Source organism: Myotis daubentonii, chromosome 5 (genome assembly GCF_963259705.1).
Source record: "Myotis daubentonii chromosome 5, mMyoDau2.1, whole genome shotgun sequence".
NCBI classification, from domain to species: Eukaryota; Metazoa; Chordata; class Mammalia; order Chiroptera; family Vespertilionidae; genus Myotis; species Myotis daubentonii.
In genome coordinates, this window is record NC_081844.1 from 104,803,337 (window position 1) to 104,821,958 (window position 18,622).

Here is an 18,622-nt window from a genome sequence, read left to right on the forward strand (position 1 = left end):
AAAGGCCAGACGTAAAACTTGTGGTCATATAAACAGGAGAGTAGTGACACAGTGAACGTCAAGTGAGGAATTATTCTGAAAGCTCTGCATAGGACAGTTTAAAGGAGAAGCTTTCAGCGTCCACGATCTTCTCTCCCTCTAGACCAGCCGTGGGCAAACTACGGCCCGCGGGCTGGATCCGGCCCATATGAAATGAATAAAACTATTGAAAAAAAAAAGACCGTACCCTTTTATGTAATGATGTTTACTTTGAATTTATATTAGTTCACACAAACACTCCATCCATACTTTTGTTCCGGCCCTCCGGTCCAGTTTAAGAACCCATTGTGGCCCTCGAGTCAAAAAGTTTGCCCACCCCTGCCCTAGACCCAGCCTTTCTTAAGAAGTTGGGCCTGGCTAGAAGGTCAGTGAGCTGAGCTTCTCCTTTCCTCGGTGGGAAAGGAGAGAAAGAGCCATAGGAAGCCACCATGGCCCCGGGCTCATGTCACAGCCTCCCAGCTCTGCTTGGACCACACCCTCTAAACCTGGGTCCTGAGATCTCTGGTGGTTTCGTTTCTCTGCAGAACAAAGTGTTCATCTACCGAGGGAAGGAGTACGAGCGGAGGGAAGACTTCCAGATGCAGCTCATGAGCCAGTTCCCCAACGCGGAGAAGATGAACACAACCTCTGCCCCCGGGGACGAGGTGAAGAACGCCCCAGGCCAGTGTATCCTTGGAGAGGCCCCAGCCCAGGGGCTGGACATGGGTAGCCCTGCTGGGACTGTAGCCCACAGAGCCCCATCTTAGAGCTCAGAGCTGACAGCATCATTGACGGGTGCCAATTTCAGTGTCCAGTGTGGTGGGATACAGGGAATCCACCTGGGGAAACTCTAGATGTTGAATTCATTGGTTAATGACTCACTCATTCATTCTTGTAAGGAATACTATCAAGCTCCCACTGCGCCAAGCATAACGCAACCTGCTGGAGACTATACTCATAATGTGGTTCTATCTCGGGGAGCATATAGTTTAGTAACTAAGAGAGACATTGAACAACAGCACCATTAATTGTATCGATAAAAATGTGATCCCTGCCAAGAGGAGGCTATGCAGGTCCTGCGATGGGGAGGGCAGGGAAGGCCTCCTTGGGGCAGGTGATGGGGAAGGTGAGTCACCAGCCAAAGGTTAGTGGGAGCTGGGAAGAATGTCCTAGACAGATGGACGGCCCATCACGTGCAAAGGCCTGAGTGGGACGAAGCAGAGGAGGTTCCAAGAACTGAAATGGGGCCACAACGCTCTTCTAGGAAAAGCAAAACTCCCAAGTAAGACCTCCAGGCTGTCCAGCCTCTGACTCCTGCCTGCCTCTCCATCGCCATGGCCCTGACTCTTTCTTCCCTCGTTTCTGTTCCTTAAACACGCGAAGCTTGTTCCCACCTCTGGGCCTGCGCATGCTCTGTTCCCTCTGCTTGGCATGCCCTTCCCCCATCAGATCCTAACTTGGCGTCACCACCTGGAAGAGGCCATCCCTGACCTAATGTGGCCTCCTCTGAACTCTTCAGGGCTCGTACCTCAGCCTCTGTGTGTTTTCCTTAGAGAGCTGATCTCAGTCTGCTGTTATCTGTGTGCTTTTTAAAGGTACGTGTAAGTTAGACGCTAAGCTCTGTGAGGGCAGGGACTTGAACATCACAGTAACTCCTGCATCATCCCGTGCCCTGTACAAAGCTGACTCTCGGGAAATACATGCTGATTAATAAGGAGACAAAGAAAACAAGAGGAAAGGAAGAGGGAGATGGACACAGAAAGGGACGGGGGAGGGAGCCAGCTCACTGGCGCACACAGAGGACAGAGGTGGCATGAGATGATGCCGTGAGGTGGGGCAGAGTGCGCTGTTCACAGGGCCTAGAGCCGACCCTGGGCAGGAGGCAGACTCCCAGGGGAAAGGCAGACAGCTGAGCGGAGGCACCTCAAACTAGCCTGGCTCCCCGCTTTGCACCCCCGAACACAAATTAAGTTATAGCCTTTAAAGTGGGCTCGACAGGTTACATGGCCGGTCTGCTAAGTCTCCTGAACTGTAATCCAAATGTATTTCCCTCGGGTGATGCATATTCACCTGTAACCTTTTCATTATGCTCGCCTGCCCTTCGTGCCTGCTCTACCGCGGTCGGTCGTTTGCAGCAGGAAATGCAATGGTGGTGGGGCTGGCTGGTTACAGATGCAAGTTTGGGTACAGATGAGACCCGGGATGGACACATGGAGTTGAGCAGCCCCGTGACCGTTACTCCGACAGGTGGAGGGGGCATGTGCTCCCGGCCGTGTAATCATATGGAGGCCTGATCCAGGGTCTGGATCCAGATCTGTCGTTTGTTAAATGTCCTCTGCTTGCTATGCAGGACTGAGTGCTTTAGTGCCATCATTCCTTTAATTCCTGTAACATCTTGTAAGGTTAGTATTAATTTTCCTTATTTCATAGAGAAGGAATGTGGGAAGCAGGGAGATAAGGCTACAAAGCTAGTTGGTGATGGAGTTGGGATTTGAACTCTAAGTTCTATGTGTCTCAAAGTCTGCAGTGTTTCTGTAATGTCAGCATTTTGTTTAAGACTGATGAACAGAATGTTCTTTATTAACTAATTGTTCATGTACTAGGCATTTGCATGCATTGTTCCCTTGTAGTCTCCTAATAATCCCCTGAGATGGGAAGTATTACTCTCTGGACTTTACAAATAAGAAAACGGAGGCTCAAAAACTGTAAGCATCTGCACAAGATGCCCAGAAGTGATGGAACTAGGATTTGAACTCGGGTCTGCATTTTACTAAAACCTGAGCTCTGTGGAAAAGCTGCTGGACAGTTTGGAAAGCTGGCAGATGTAAGGCGATGACAGGTCTCCTGTCTTTCCACTTGGGTATCAAGTGGGGGAAGACATTTATAAGCAAAGGTCGCTTAGCTGGGTATCTCCTGCCCCTACCATCCTCTCTGCTCAGACCTCGGGGCCTCACTTCTATGCACAGCCTCAGCACCTGGCCATACACATCCTCCTGTGTCACTGGCTCCATTGGGTCAGGGTTGGAATACCCTCTTGGACCAGGGCCAGTTGCTGAGGTCAGTAGACATGACCTAGAACCTTCTTTAAAACAGGAGCTGGCAAACTTCTCTATAAAGGACCAGATAGGAGATATTTCCATCTTTCTGAGCCATGTGGTCTCTTGTCACAACCACTCAACTCTGCTGCGATAGTGGGGTGGGGGGGCATACATGGACAATGCATGGATGGATTATCGAGGTTCTAGGCATTTTCCCACTAAACATCTTGGCTGCAAGCGTTTTCCCCTCAAACATTTTCACTGCACAATGAATTCACCGTAAGGCAATTTTGCCGTAAAAGGACATAATAAAACAGGAAAACATGAATAACAAAATTAAATAGACTTTGTTGCTATACATTTTTTAAATGTCAATTTGTATTTGTATATGGTCACATGTCCATTGCTAGAGGTTCCAAAGCTCCATTGGAAATGCTGAGGTATGCAATACATACAGTATCACCTGAGGCTTCGCAAACAGATGTGTGATCATTTTCTAGTATAGTATGCAATCCAGCCCATATTTCCTATCAAGTAAATATATGTACTTGTTATCATCCACTCTTCAGACCACCCCATCTACATGTCACTGTGTAGACTGTTATGAGGGCTAAGATTTATATAATGTGAAGATGGGATTACTGCAAGACCTGTCAATGGAGAAATGAAATAAAACCAAACTGTCATGACAGCCAGCGTAAATACATTAAGTATTTAATGTATTTAAATTGATTCGTCAATGGAGAAATGTAACCAAACTGTCAAACAGCTATTTTATCTTTTACGGCAAAAAATGCTTGAAGCCAAGATGTTGACAGCTCAGATGCTTAAAAATATCCAACAAGCCCAACATTTATGGGGTGGGGGGGCAGTTGAATTGAACTTGGAATGATGTCTTGGCCATTTCCTACGTGTGAAAGAATCATAGCCTCCTCTATCAGAAAGATCACAGCCTGGTGGGGAGGGGGGTGGGGGGGAGACAGGGTGCTGAAAGATAAGAGCCAGGTACAGGCAAAGCGCTTGAGGGGCCCCCAAGCTGTGGAGAAGGAGACCTGGCTGAGGACAAGCCAAAGGCTCGTGGAGGTGCTCAAGGTGGGGAGAAGCCTTCCCAGCAGAGGGAATAGTAGTGGGATCTGTTGGACGCGCAGAGGTAATGGTGGGAAATGGGTCGGGAGCCTAGTGGAGTATTTGAATACTCCATATTTAACATTGGCGTACAAGAATGCCAACACGAGGAGTTTGTGAGCCCTTGGTTGGCAGAAGTGCCAGGCCCAGGAGGAGGGATTTCGGAGTCACGGCAGTCATCTGGTAGAGCCGAGCAATGAGAGAACTCGGATCGCCAAAGAGGACGGATGGGTGGAGACGCCATGGAGCAGGGCGCAGGGATGGGCCCAGTGATGGCTGCCTTTGTTCATCCAGTTTGCAGTATCATTCGCTTAAAGTGAATAAAGGTCTAGAATGAGGGTGACAGAGATCTTGCCTCTCCTCAGATCTGTGCCCATGGCAGGCATCACTAATCGATTGTGGAACTCTTTCCCACCGAGCCTGCTCATGGCCTTCCAATCCTGTCACACAGCAGGCAGCTACTCTCAAACTCTCAGAGCTGGAGTATAAACGGGCATGTATCTGCATGCTCTGAAGCTGTGCTTCTCAAATGTGTGCGTGCATATCAGGATCTTGGGAAAAATCGGAGTCAGATTGAGCAGGTCTGAGGCAGGGCCTGAGAGTCACTGTTTCTAACATGCTCTCAGGTGTTACCTACGTTGCTGGTACAAGGGCCACACTGGGTAGCAGTCGAGAGTCAAAGAGCCCGAGTTTAGGATTGAAGATGAAAATACAAACCCCTGCTTTGTTCTCACAAGTGTGTGCATGTCCGCGAGTTGTCTAGCCTCTTTGACCTTGATGTCCTCAGCTAGGAATTGGGACAATTACATTAATACCGCTGCTCTGGGGAATTGGAGGGAGGAAAGGAAACCATGGGGAGAGGTGCTCTGCAATTGATTAAGAGCCATAAATGCATTAGATGGTATTATTGCCGGTTTACACTCCAACTCTGAGAGTTTGAGAGTAGCTGCCTGCAACAGGATTGGAAGGCCATGAGCAGGCTCGGTGAGAAAGAGTTCCACAATCGATTAGTGATGCCTGCCATGGGCACAGCAATGGAAAATGTGGTTAAGCACCACTAACTTACCATCAGCAGGGGTGGAGCCCTGGGACAGGGCTGCAAGTGACAGCAGCTCTGCCTGTGAACTGGTCAGTAGGACCTAGTTGGCAGCCAGCAACCCGAGGTTGGTCCTTCAATGAAAACTGGGCCCCAGCCCAAACCGGTTTGGCTCAGTGGATAGAGCATCGACCTGCGGACTGAAAGGTCCCAGGTTCGATTCTGGTCAAGGGCATGTACCTGGGTTGCGGGCATGTGCCCCATGGGGGATGTGCAGGAGGCAGCTGATCGATGTTTCTCTCTCATCGATGTTTCTAGCTCTCTATCCCTCTCCCTTCCTCTCTGTGGAAAATCAATAAAAAATAAAAATAAAAAAAGAAAAAGAAAAAAGAAAAGAAAACTGGGCCCCAGAGGGGCTGGTCCGGAAGGAAGGTCTCAGCGGGACACGTTCTGCTTGGAACCGCCCCTCTGGCCAGGGGCGTGCTGTGAACCTTAACTCGGGGACCCCAGATATCCAGTGTTTCACCGTCCAGCCCGTCTTGGATGAACACCCCAGGTTCAAGAATAAGCCGGTGCCTGACCAGATTATAAAGTAAGACCCGCAGCTCGCTGGAAGGCGGGAACGGGGAAGAAATCCCCAGCTGGGCTGGGGGCAAGGAGTTCTCCCCAGGGCACTTCTGGGTCCTTCCTGGTCTTAGCCAGCCTGTTCCCCTTCCTCTTGGGAGGAGAAACACACAACCCCCCTCAATTAGCCACCTGGGCCCTGCCGCTGAAAAGGCTGAAGCCAGAGATGAGTGACAGGAATGAGGATGTGGTTCGCCTCGAGGCAGAGCCTCAGTAAGCAGTGATGAGATTCACTGGACTGGACGTGGAACCTGTCGCCCAGGTGGATCCCACAGTGTGTGTGTGTGTGTGTATTATATGTGTGTGCGCGTGTGTGTATGTGTGTGTGAGAGTGTGTGTATGTGTGTGAGTGTATGTGTGTGAGTGTGTGTGTGTGAGTGTGTGTATATGTGTGTGAGTGTGTGTGTATGTGTGTGAGTGTGTGTATGTATGTGTGTGTGCATGAGTTTGTGTGTGTGTGTATGTGTGTGAGTGTGTGTATGTGTGAGTGTGCGTGTGCGAAGGAGGGGTCCAGGGAGGGCGTGCTCAGCTGGGCACTTTCTCCCAAGGGGCCATCTTTCAGCGTGTGCTGGGTTGTATGCTGACAGTGGGCATGTTCAGATTATGGAAAGGGACATCCCAGGGAGTCCCGTGAAGGCAGGTATCAGTCTGTTCAATGCTAGATGGCAAGGTCAGTGATGAGCCATGAGGCACGGGCTCTGCTGACCCTGTAGGCCACAAGGCTGCACCCCTTCCAGCTGTCCAGCTCACCCCCTTAGACCCAGGAGCCCAATATAGCACCCCACATGCTTTAGTAAAAGGCCTCCCTTCTGGACCAGTGGGAAACAGGTGCTTGTAGGAAGAAGGGCCCATGCCCTTCACATGGCTGAGCAGGACCTCAGCCCCCTGGCCCCCGCGGTCAGGCACCCATGGGCAGGGACCACAGCCGTACAGCTAGCACTGTGCCCTGCTGGCCCCGATGGCAGAACCTCACTAGAGAGTCGGGAAAAGTGATTTGGGGGGATGGCTGGGATCCCTAAAGATATCCTTGGAAGATCCCTCTGGGACATTGGCTAGGTGTGTCCAGTCCTTCCCAGCAGTCACAGGAAATGACGACCCAGGCGGCTCTGTGTGCATTCATGCAGGAATTCCAACTCCTGGGGTACCCCAAGGGCTGCCCTCTCCTCATGAAGGGGCAACACCAGCCTACCCTCTAATCACCTGGCCAGGAAAGCCTGGCTCTAAATGTCGCAGCCAGGACTCTGCCAGGCCCGCACTTGCTGTCAGGGTCCGCACTGGGCAGGCTCCGGGCAGGCTCTGCGTCAGCGGCCGGCGTGCTGCCGGGAGCCTCAGCCTTTTCCTGTCTTGCAGCTTTTACAAATCCAACTACGTGCAAAGGTTCCACTACTCCCGGCCGGTGCGCAGGGGGACAGTCGACCCCGAGAACGAGTTTGCCGTGAGTACCTGCCCTCCCCCGCAGCAGCCCTGACCATTCCCTGGGCCCCCTTGCCAAGCAGGGCATGCATCTGCCGACCTCCGAATGGGAGGGGATTTGATCCAAAGCCAAGGAAGTAAAGCCAGCAGCATCCACTGACACAGCGACACCATCCCTGGTCCTCCCATTGGGGTTGTTAGTCTTTTCACTTTCAAGATAGGCCCCGGGCCTCAGTGAGATGGCCTTTCAAGCACAGGGCACTGGGCGTATCCGGAAGGGAGGGTCCTCAGGCTCAGCAGGGGCAGTGAAGCCAAACCCTCCAGGAAACACCAATTATAAGCCACAGAGGTGTGAGTCCCGGCCGTCCCCTGGGTGTTTCCCTGGCTGGGGCCTCGGCATGAGGAGGTGGCCTCAGGGCTCCTCCAGCTCTTGGCCTCGGGCTGTGACCCTTCGTATTTGGGGAGTTGCTGCCCCTTTGAGAATTGAGTGCACACAGTGGCCTTTCCCCAGGAAAGGCAGGTGGGTGCACTCAATATTACCTTAAGGTTCAAACCCTTCAGAAACCCCAGTTAAAACTGACGGGGTCTAAATCCAGGGAAAACTTAAACTTCACCCTGGGAAAGGATCCCTAAGGGGAAGGTGAGAGTGTGTTTCTGGGTCTTGCAATACTTATTCTGGTCTCGGGTGCATGGGGAGCCTGCGGGTCTGGAGGGATCCGGGAAAGCGTGTCTGGAACCCAGGTTTCCTAAGAGGTGCTTTCCTTCCCTCGTCACCCCTGCCCTGGCAGTCCATGTGGATTGAGAGAACCTCCTTCGTGACCGCGTACAAGCTTCCGGGGATCCTGCGCTGGTTTGAGGTGGTCCACATGTCCCAGGTGAGTCTCCGGGCCTTCGGGGCGCACCTCTCCCAGCCCCAGGAGCTTTGGTTTGAAGCCACCGTGGGAGTCCTGGAATTCCAGTGCCGGAAGGGACCTGAGGCAGCATCCAAATTAGCTGCTTTCAGATCTTCCTTAAGCATCAGGTGGCTTTCTTTCCTCACAAATGAAAGCTGATGCCATGCAAGCTGGTGAATGGGGGGCTCCTGTGGTGGATGCAGGGGGAGGTAGAGGCCTGGCACTCTCTCCACGCAGCCACCCCTCATATCCTCCTGTCCCAGCAGCCCCTGAGGGTGCATGTGCAGAATCCCACGATGAACCCATTTTACAGCTGGATAAAATGAGGCTCACAGAGAAGAAATCCCACAGCTGCCAGGCTAATTTTTGAACTCCCCTTATGCAAATTGCATGTATTTTACTTCTCAACGCACTTTAGGGTCTTCACATCCTCATCTAAGAATCTTTTTGCTCCCACAAAAAGGGGGTCAGAGTGGTGGTGAGGAAACCTGAAATGTAGGCACATATTCAGGATGTCTTATTCATTCAACAAATTTTTGATGCGTACCTAACACAAGCCAGGCGCTGTTCTAAGACCTGAAGACTTTGCCACGAAGCTTACATTTTAGTGCAGGAGACAGACTAAAACATCAAAGTCAATATATTCTGTGTCAAATGGTGATAGCCATTATGGAGAAACGTGGAAGAGAGAGATGATGGAGGGATTGCTATTTAAATCAGGTGGCCAGAGAAAGCCTAGAGGGAGTCAGGGAGTGGCCCATGCAGATACGAAGAGGAGGACTTTCCAGCAGAGGGAACGGCAGTGCAAAGGCCCTGGGGCCAGTGCATGCTTGTGTCTGGGTCAGCACCAGTGAGGGCTGAGGAGGAGGAGGCGGACACCAGATCATGTAGGAATTTACAGGCCATTGCCAGGACTTTGGCTTTCCTACTGAATGACCTGGAACCGTGAGCAGAGGAGGGACGTGATCTGGTTGGTATTTCCCAGCTACTTGTGTGATCAGCTTTAGGACCACCCAACCCCAGCAGCTCAGTGGCCCTCCAGTCTCCTTTTCACAGGCATAGCCTGGACCTTGGGGGAAATGGAATGATGATCAGCAAACATTCATTGAGGATGTGCTAAACCATTAGTGGGTTGTTCAAGGTTAGCAAGTAAGGCAGGGTTTGACTTCCACCTCAGGTTCCTGGGCTGGATTCACTCTCTCCTCCTTCCTCAGCGTGTCCCATACCGCCCCAGCAATAAGGAGAACCCTGGAAAGGTAGAAACCATTCTTGCTCTTCCTCGTGGGGCAGACTGACACAGGCGAAGCTTGACAAGTGTCCCAGGCCCTGTGTCAGCCTTTGTCACATTATTCCCCGAATACAAAACCCTGCGAAGTACATACTATTATTAATCCCGTATCTGGAGTGAAGAATGTGAAACTCTCTGCCAATCTGTAGCTGCCACCCCAAGGCCCTGCTGTGCCTTTCCCTCCAGGGGCGCTCAGCAGGGTGCCCCCTGTCCTTCAGTGACCCCATGAGGCGGTGGGCAACGGAGGGAGCCCTGTGGCACCCCCATTCTCCTCCCCCCTGACTTTCTCCTCAAAGCACCTGCCGCCTCCTAACAGACCATCTAATGTGGCTGCATGTTGATTTTAATGTCTGGAATATTACATATAATAGACCCTATTAGGATCTAAGTGCTACACTAACATAAGTTCCAGGAAGCCAGATTTTAGTCTATTTTGTTCCCTGCCATATTGCTCAATGCAAAGACTAGTCCCAGGCCCGAAACTGCTGCTCAAGAATCTTGGTTAAGAAAACCTATACCCACCAATCAATATGCAGACGCCATCACGCTGAACCGGGTTCCTTGTCTTACGGACTCAGGAGTCAGGAAAGGATTGGTCAACATTTTTGTTTCGCTCCTTTTATCCTGATGACTTCTGATGGGAAGGTTTAGGAAAACTTCCAAAACGTTGACCGGAGTGGATTTATCTGTAGCAGCCTCCCGGCTGAGTGACCCTGAATGTCAGCACGTCTCAGACGCCAGCTTCCTGCCTGCTGAGTGAGTGCGTTTCCCTGCATTGGCGTTTGCGTTCCCCGAATTGATGTCTTGTCGGCTGTTTCTTCCGTGAATCGTCATGGCGACAGGACTGTTTGTACAGAGAGGTGTTTTCTGATGGGATTCGAGTGTGGGTTCTGCTTACGGAGGGGTCTTTCTTGCTCTCAGTCCCGCGAACATGCCCCCTTCACAGCAAGCCTTGACCTGGGGTCAGGAACACAACTGCAACACTGTGGTTAACAAGCTGCATGTTTTTGGACAAACACAGTGTGTCTCAGGGCCTTCGTTTCCATCGTCTGTAAAACGGAGACTGAAAACCTATGGAACGTCAGAGCGGAAAGCCGCCCAGGGGTCATTCAGTCATGAGCTACAAGCTCAAAAACCTTCATGGCCCAGGAGAAAAATGCCAATCGGTGAGATAGTCCCTATTCCAACAGCAGGGGCTGGCGATGCAGTGGCAGCCCCTCTCCAGCCGAAGTCAGTTTGACAACTAGACCTCCCGTGCCGTCTGCAAGGACCTCGCCAGGCCCAGCCTGGCCTGCAGATCCTGGTTCTTGTCCATCCCACTATTTTACACGGAGGAAACGGAGGCCAAAGGTGGGACTTGAGCTGCCGAGTGATCAGGGGCAGAAGTAGGATGCAATGGCATTGCCTGCCTCGTGCAGCACCTGGGGTCCTAAGAGGGTCTGATTTAAGAAGGGGATGTGGGTGACACGCCTCTGAAGAATGCGAAACACCCCGATGACAGGGAATTCGTGTCCCTTCGTCCTTTGGCTGCTCTCACCTCCCAGGTCTAAAACTGTTTCCGAAGAGCGTCCCTCTGGTAGTTCAGTCTCCCCTCCAGCAGGGTGGGCAAGGTTGCATGCAGTGGCACTGCTCCGAGCACTGCACACTCGGTCACATGGAAGTCGGGGGTGAGAAGCCAGAGGCACCATCACCCTCACTCCCGGCTCCCCAGGCTGTAATGAGGTTGAAGACGGGCGGGGAGGGGGGAGAAAGGGGGATTCAAAAGTTGCTTGAGAAATGGGGCGGAAAGCCAATCAACAGGACTTCCCATGGTTAATAACTCTCCCTCACATCTTCGTCTCTCAGACGCGCCAGGCTATTGTGAGATCGGGATGCGGTGCTGGGCCCTCCCCGCATGGTTGTGACAGATTTTCCCTGGAGCCCAGTCTGGACGGGGCTTCCACAGCCCCTGCAGGGGTGCAGCCTCGCTGAATGGGCACATAGCATCCTGCTCCAGCTCACTTGTGTGTGTGTGTGTGTGTGTGTGTGTGTGTGTGTGTGTGTGTGTGTGTGACAGAAAGAGGCAGTGCCAGTGAGAGAACCTGGTCCCAGGGCCGCCTTGCTGCAGACAGCACCATCTTTAAAAATGACAACAAATGAAGAAAGGTGTGGGAGGCTGGGATTTCACCAAGATTTAAGGAAATGGTTTAAAAAGATGTCCCAGATGGCTCTAGAGGTTGGATCTGCCCTTCCCACGTGCCCCATGGCCATAATACCTACAGCGACATTTTTTTAAGAATTCTGCTGAGTCGAGGGTCATATTACCTCCCCTAGTCTTTGCTACAGACTCAGGGAGGCACCCCCCCCCCCCCCAGGGAGGCTCCCTGGTGAGGACCACTGCCGCTCTCTGTCCTCGCGCCTACGAGAAGGAGGAGCAGTAGCTACCAGCTATTCTCCGAGCAGGTTTCATCAGCCTCGTCTTACCAATGAGTCCACTAAGGCTCAGAAAGGCTAGGGTCGCAGGGTCACACAGCTGGAAAACAGCAGGCAGGGGTGAGGGCTGCACTCAGTGTAGCCCAGGGCGAGCGCACGGGGGCCTGTGGGAGACCCCACCTGCCACCTGTTGTTGTGAGTTGTTTTATTGGAACAACCAGCGCATTAATTTTGCTGTTGCCTGGAGCTGCCTTTTCCTACAGTAACAGAATTGACTGGTTGCGACAGAGAATGCCTGGCTTGCAGATGTCTGGGTCTTTTATGGAAAGGTTTGCAGCCCCTCGCTCAGTTTTTCCCTCCAGATTCCGTGCTCTTGAGATCCCTGACTGTGCAGTTAGCATCTGACGGGTGTCTTGTACATATCGCTTTCTAACGGGTGTTGGAGAGGCAATGAGTGTTATCTTCCCAACTAAACCGAATCCACCTGGGGACAGAGACCCCTCGTACAACAACCAGTTTTAGGACTGACGCTGGGCCACGCTGGGGCATCAGGCCTCCCGCTGCTCTGGGCTGCCTGCTGACAGCTCACACACAGTAGGTACACAAGCAGTGCCAGATGGGTTGGATTACAGAGCGGTTCTCCCAGGTAATAAGAAGGAAGGGCCTCCCTCACGCACATCCAGGCTCTGAAACCCCAGCAAAGGCCTGGAGTCTGCCTCAGCTCCCCAGGGAAATCCCTTCTCACAACACAGGACGCTGTCTCTCCCCAGACAGCAGGCAGCCCAGAGCCACTAATTACAGGGCCGCCGCGGCCCCTCGGGAAACATCACCTCATTTGAATTCCAGCCCCCAGTGAAATCAATACCTACCGGCGAGCTTGTCTTATTTTTCTTTGTCTTTTTTTGTTTTTTAATTTATTTCATTTTATTATTTATTTCAGAGAGGAAGGGAGAGGGAGAGAGAGATAGAAACATCAGTGATGAGGGAGAATCATTGATCAGCCTCCTGCACGCCCCACACTGGGGATCGAGCCCACAACCCTGAAATGTGCCCTGACCGGGAATAGAACCCTGGCCTCCTGGTCCATAGGCCGAGATCTGTTTTTAAAGGCCCTGCTAAGGCCTCCTCTTTCTGCTGATCTCACTTGCAACAGACCACCATCAGCCCCCTGGAGAACGCCATCGAAACCATGTCCACAGCCAATGAGAAGATCCTGATGATGATCAACCAGTACCAGAGTGACGAGAGCCTCCCCATTAACCCGCTGTCCATGCTGCTCAACGGGATCGTGGACCCCGCCGTCATGGGAGGGTTCGCCAAGTACGAGAAGGTGAGGACTCTGCTGTCCTGGCCCCCGTCGGGGTCAGAGCAGTAGCTGGGGGTTTGGGGGGCAGACACAGCTGCATGTCGCTCATCTTACTCTAGCCGTTTGCCCCTAAAGGGACCCCTCAGCCTGGTGGGAACCCATTCACCTCCCAGAGGCTCCACAGCCTCCCTCTCATCTCCTCCCCACACTCAGTGCCGCACTGTGCTGTGGCTGGAAGGGGCAGGGCTCACAGGGCCCCTTAGTCCACTGGTCACATCCAGGTGCCTCAGCCAAGGAAGGGCTCTGGGAAGACCAGGTGACCGTAAGCCAGGCCACTGAAGTGGAGGAGCCATGAATCCAAGTCCGTGACTGCAAATATCTTCTAAAAGAGAAAGAAATGAAACCCAGAATCTGTGACAATACAGACAGGATGGAAAGTCAATTCCAAAAGGAGAATCACAACTTAGATAGCTAGGCCCAAGGTCCCTCCAGAAATCCTCACGCATGGGAGCCACCAATTTTTTTTTTTTTTTGAGCTTCCTAGTGTCCAGAGCAAAAAGGGAAAAGCCATCAGATATATGAGTCACAGTATTCACTGTGGAAGAATACCAACTTCTCAGGAGGGGACATAGCTTTTCCTGGCAATGGAATGGAATGGAAAGTCCTCACTTGTGTCACACCTTACATTGTAGGAACACTGGGGGGAAGTGGCCTCCTCCTTCTAGTAGACATCACAGTGAACTAACTCCCTAGTATCTTTCCATGCCAGTCACTGATGTGAGACTAAGAATGCAACACAGTAATTTCATTCAGAGCGATTCCAGTTGCTAACCCAACAGTCCTTCCAGCCACCCTCAGTCCCCCATAGAGTCCCCACTGGCATGCCTTCACTCAGTCTGGAGGGCTGCTGTGTGTGCCCATGTGTGTGCACACCTGGAGGACATGAGCCCGGAGAGAGCTGGGGGTGCCAGGTTCACACACCAGGAGGGAGGTGGTGAGGTGAGCTGCTCTCGAACGTAAACGTGAGTCAGGTCCTTGCAGAGCTTTGTAACTAACCTGGGTGCCCGCCCCCCCCCCCCCCGCCCCCCAGGTTCTGATGCAGTAGGTCTGGGTGGGGCCCAATAATTGGCATCTCTGACAAGTTCCCAAGTGATGGGTGATTTGCTGCTGCTGATCCAGGGACCCTACTTTGAGAACCACTCTCCTGGGGTCTGTGGCCCATTCCCAGTGGGTGCTGACCTGAGCCTCCAAGAAGGGAAAATAGTGTCAGTCACTATAGGTCTCTGCCCCATCAATACTGTGGCCTCGCTGCTGGCCCTCTCCAGTGGAATCCTCTCTCGGTGCCGGGGACATGGGTCAGGGGCCCACACCAAATGAACAGAACCCCCCAAACTCCCATCTGTCCCCCCAGGCCTTCTTCACAGAGGACTACACCAGGGACCACCCCGAGGACCAGGACAAGCTGAGCCGCCTCAAGGACCTGATCGCGTGGCAGGTAAAGCAGAGCTGATGGGAGCCGCCCTGCCTCTGCCCTCCCAGCCCCTCCCGTACAGGCCTCAGCCAGCCACTGCCCGGCCTGGTTGCACCTGTCCTCCTGTCCTCTGGCTTTCAGCCCTTCTTCTGACACTATATCTCACCCGAGCAGGCCCACTCGGAGCCTGGATTTGGGCCACCGCACCCCTGGGGTGCTGCACGGGGACCGGGCGAGGACGTCGTGCTGCCTGTCGCTAAGACTGCTTTATGGGCTCTTGAAGTCAGGGGCAGCTTCTCCCAGCGGGACTGAAATAAAAGCCAGGCCCCCCACACCCACCACCACCTTCCCCCACAGCCGGCTCATGGCAATCAGATAAAAGAGGCTCCGCCCCCACCCCCTCCTGAGGCTGACCCAGTCTGTTGCAGATAAAGCTCAGATGGACATCAGGTTTGGGGAATAACTGAGGCCTTTGCTTGGTTTTTGGTCAGAGGGCCTTCATTCTGCACAAGCTGCTTACCCTCCAGAGCCCAGCCAGGGGACTGGGAAGGCGCGTCCTCCCACTGCCCGCCCGCCCTGCGGTCCCCTCTCCTCCCCTACGTCCCTCCCGCCTGGCACCTCTACCAGCCTCCACACTCTGCCTCCTCTGACTCTCTTTCTGTTCTCTCTCTCTCTCTCTCTCTCTCTCTCTCTCTCTCTCTCTCTCTCAGAGGTTCTGTGCTTCTGCCCCTCCCCACTCCATCTTTTACCTCCTCTGCATCCCCATCATACTCCTCTCTCTGCACCCCATCTTACTCCTCTCTCCACCCCCCATCTTACTCCTTTCTCTTCTCCTCTCCACCTGCTCCCCTCCTTTCTCTCTCCTGGGTTTTCTCTCCCTTTTCTCTCCCCGCCCCCCACCCTCCCAGAGAAGGAACAATCCACCAGACACTCCCCCAACACACACTTTAAAGGACCAGGCTCCTCCAGGCCTGATGCAGCACCCCCCTCCCGCCGCCCCACCCCACAACACCTCTGCTCTCAGGGGCCACCCACCCACCACCAGGCACACTGTTGAGGGGGCTGTGCTCTGAGGGCAGGAGCTGGAGGACAGCAAGCCCAGGGGCAGCGGGCAGCTGCTGCAGCTGCCAGACCCCCCTCCCTCCTTACCCATCGCCAGGCAAACAAAAGGAGCTATTGTGGTGGGGAGCGGAGTGTTTGCTACTCTGGGGAAATCGGGGAGCGTGGAGCACTGGGTGCAGCCTCTTTTCTTAAAATAATGATTCCTAATTCAGGTCCTTCTCTGCCTCTGCCGTATGCAAAGTGAGGCTTGGAAAGGGGCGAACCCAGGCGCTGCACAGACGTGCTCCCCGGAATGCATTTGTGTGTCTGGAATTTTCTCTCCATCCTTACCTGTGCCACCTGTGAAACCCAACGCCCCCAAGGCCCCAGCCTTCCCTCCCAGGTCTCATGCCTTTTTCACTCACAACCATATTCTCCCTCTCTCCTCCCCGCCCCCACCGCACGCAACATGGGAAGCAGGAAGGCCAGGCTTTGATTTGGTTTCCTTCCTCTGATGATTCTGGGTGCCCCAGAGTGGGCTAACATGTCACACAAATCTGTTTGGTTGTTGGGGTCATCCTCAATCCATACCCCTGCCCGGGGTCTCTCCACCGGGCACCATTTATCACCTGGTAATGGATTCTCAGTGCTGTGTCCACCACCCAAAGCCTGGAGCTCAGACTCACAGCACAGAAGGAAATGTTAGCTAATGGAGAGGCACTACAAAGGAGACTTTGAAAGCATATAGTAGATGGCTTCTAAAAGCCCTTAGCTGGGAGGGGGGTGGGGGGAAGAAAAGAAAAGCAAAGCTGTTAGCTAGGCCCCTTTCAGCCAGCGCCCCCTAGTGGCCACCCCCTCCCTACCTGGTCCCCACGCACCTGGTCACTATGTTACAGAGACCCCGTCAGCCAGGAAAAGGGGGTTGCCCTGGGCAGTGTACCTCCCACCCAGAGTCCAGGCACCCTGACCATGGCACCTACCCTCAGGGGGAAGGCAGCCCTTTTGCATTATCACACACAGCAAATGAGTTCCTCCTGGCCCATTCATTCCCGTCACGCTTCGTTTATGTCATTGAGTCCCTCCTGTGTGCGGGGCCACAGAAACACAGCTGGACCAATCGGGCCTCTACCTCCTAATTAGAGATAATTAGAGACTGTCAGCTCTCGCTGCTCCTGTCTCAGCCTCTCCCCCTGCCACCTCTGTGCTCGGCCTCTCGGCCCCTTCGCTTTTCTGGGTCCCAGGTGCCTCCAATCCCTGAGCCCCTCCTGGCTTCCCAAGGGCAGATGGCTCCTTCTGGCCACAGCTCCCTCCCTGCTCCAGGTCGGCGACCGTCCTCCATCCTTCCCCTGACAGGCTGGGGCAGGTTGGCAGGTCTCTACCTTCACTGAGGTCCCGTTTCCCCTTTGCCTCACTGTTTCGGGGAGATGTCCGAGATTGAGAGAGAGAGAGAGAGAGAGAGAGAGAGAGAGAGAGAGAGAGAGAGAGGGGCAGAAATGTCTTTACGTCACCAGTCATGGAAACGTGTCCTTTTTTCTCCAAATTTCACACCCTCGTTCTGCTGCCCCGAGGCCAGGATACTCTCGGCTCTCCCTGCTCACAGTGGCCCTGTGGCCCGGCTGCTGCCTTTACCTCTACCCCTCAGACAGGACCCTCCCTTGTTGGTCAGTCGGAACTTAACTCCCTCACATCCCACATCCACCATCTCCCCCTCGTCTCCTCCATCCCTTCTTTAAATCCCCTGTCTATGGGCATCGCCCAGAACTTCCTGGACGAGGCGTTGAGTCAAAGCAACGGTTGCCTCTCCTCTGGTCCCACACTCCCCCGCCCAGATGCCACTCTGCAGAGACTTTCCAAACATCCGGGGTGCTGGGGGGGGGTGCTCCAGCCCTCCTGTTGGACACGGCCGCTGCTGCTCTCCCTCCCCGTCCAGAGTCCAGAGGAAACCCCAAGGCTGCAGCTTTCTGTTTCCCAGGGCCCCTGACCCTGTGAGAAGGTCTCGGGGACCGGAACACCCCGGACATATTCTCAGCGGGGTGAGGCCTCCGGCACCCAGCTCACTGGCCACCACTCCTCCAGATCCCCTTCCTGGGAGCTGGGATTAAGATCCACGAGAAGCGGGTCTCCGAGAACCTGCGGCCCTTCCACGACCGGATGGAGGAGTGTTTCAAGAACCTGAAAGTGAAGGTGGAGAAGGAGTATGGTGTCCGAGAGATGGTACGGGGGTGTCTGGGGGGAGGGGAGGGGTGGGGATGGGGAGGATGATGGGACCTGAGGAGAAGGGCTCGAGGGCCCCATGCCTGAGCTGAGGATTCAGGGGAACCTCCCTGTGAACTTGACCCCTCAGAAGTCACCCCCAGACAAACACCACTTACAAACTGGGAACTGAAGGGGCTGTGCTAGTCATAAAAGCTACACGGATGAAGCACCTACTATGTGCCTTGTCTGATCTAAGCATGGGACATGTGCTAGGTCACACAATCCTCACTGCATGTCTGTGAGGCGGGAGTGATTTAACCCCGTTCCCTTCTGGAGGGCCAGGGGTGGTGGTGACTTCCAGAGGCTGCCTAGTGTGAGTGCAGGTCAGAATTCACGCCTGGCTCCGCTGGCCTCCAAAGCCAGCGCTTCCGGCCACTCACAAGCTCCCTGGACTAAAGAGGCCGTTGGCCTGGTACTCACAGGAGCACCTTCGTCCTCTTCCCCAGAAAGTGGGGCCATCACACGTCAACCCGGATGGGAAAGCTGAGGCCCCGAGGGGCAGTGAGTGACCGGAGGGGCACGAGGGGACTCGGGTCTCCTGTCTCCTGGTGCCATAGTGGCTCCATGAGTCAGGGCGGTGCTGATGCTGTCAGAGCTGGTCAGCTTTCTCAGTTCAAGGGTGACGTCCACAAGACTCCCCTCCCACATCTGGACCAGCCATAGGGTGAGGTCTGGGGAGGTCCCAAGCACACTGCCTACGC

At 53.8% G+C, this 18,622-nt stretch overlaps 1 protein-coding gene across 5 annotated transcripts in view; it reads left to right on the plus strand.

The window, feature by feature from the left end:
- DOCK2 (dedicator of cytokinesis 2) overlaps positions 1-18,622 on the plus strand; it is a 367,699-nt gene that overhangs the window by 343,007 nt on the left and 6,070 nt on the right. For all 5 annotated transcript variants that reach the window (XM_059699147.1, XM_059699148.1, XM_059699152.1 and 2 more), the window contains 7 exons: positions 564-705; positions 5,728-5,809; positions 7,192-7,276; positions 8,043-8,129; positions 13,001-13,177; positions 14,565-14,648; positions 17,742-17,879. In XM_059699147.1, the coding sequence (XP_059555130.1) occupies positions 564-705; positions 5,728-5,809; positions 7,192-7,276; positions 8,043-8,129; positions 13,001-13,177; positions 14,565-14,648; positions 17,742-17,879 (795 nt within the window). The remainder of the gene's footprint in view (positions 1-563; positions 706-5,727; positions 5,810-7,191; positions 7,277-8,042; positions 8,130-13,000; positions 13,178-14,564; positions 14,649-17,741; positions 17,880-18,622) is intronic.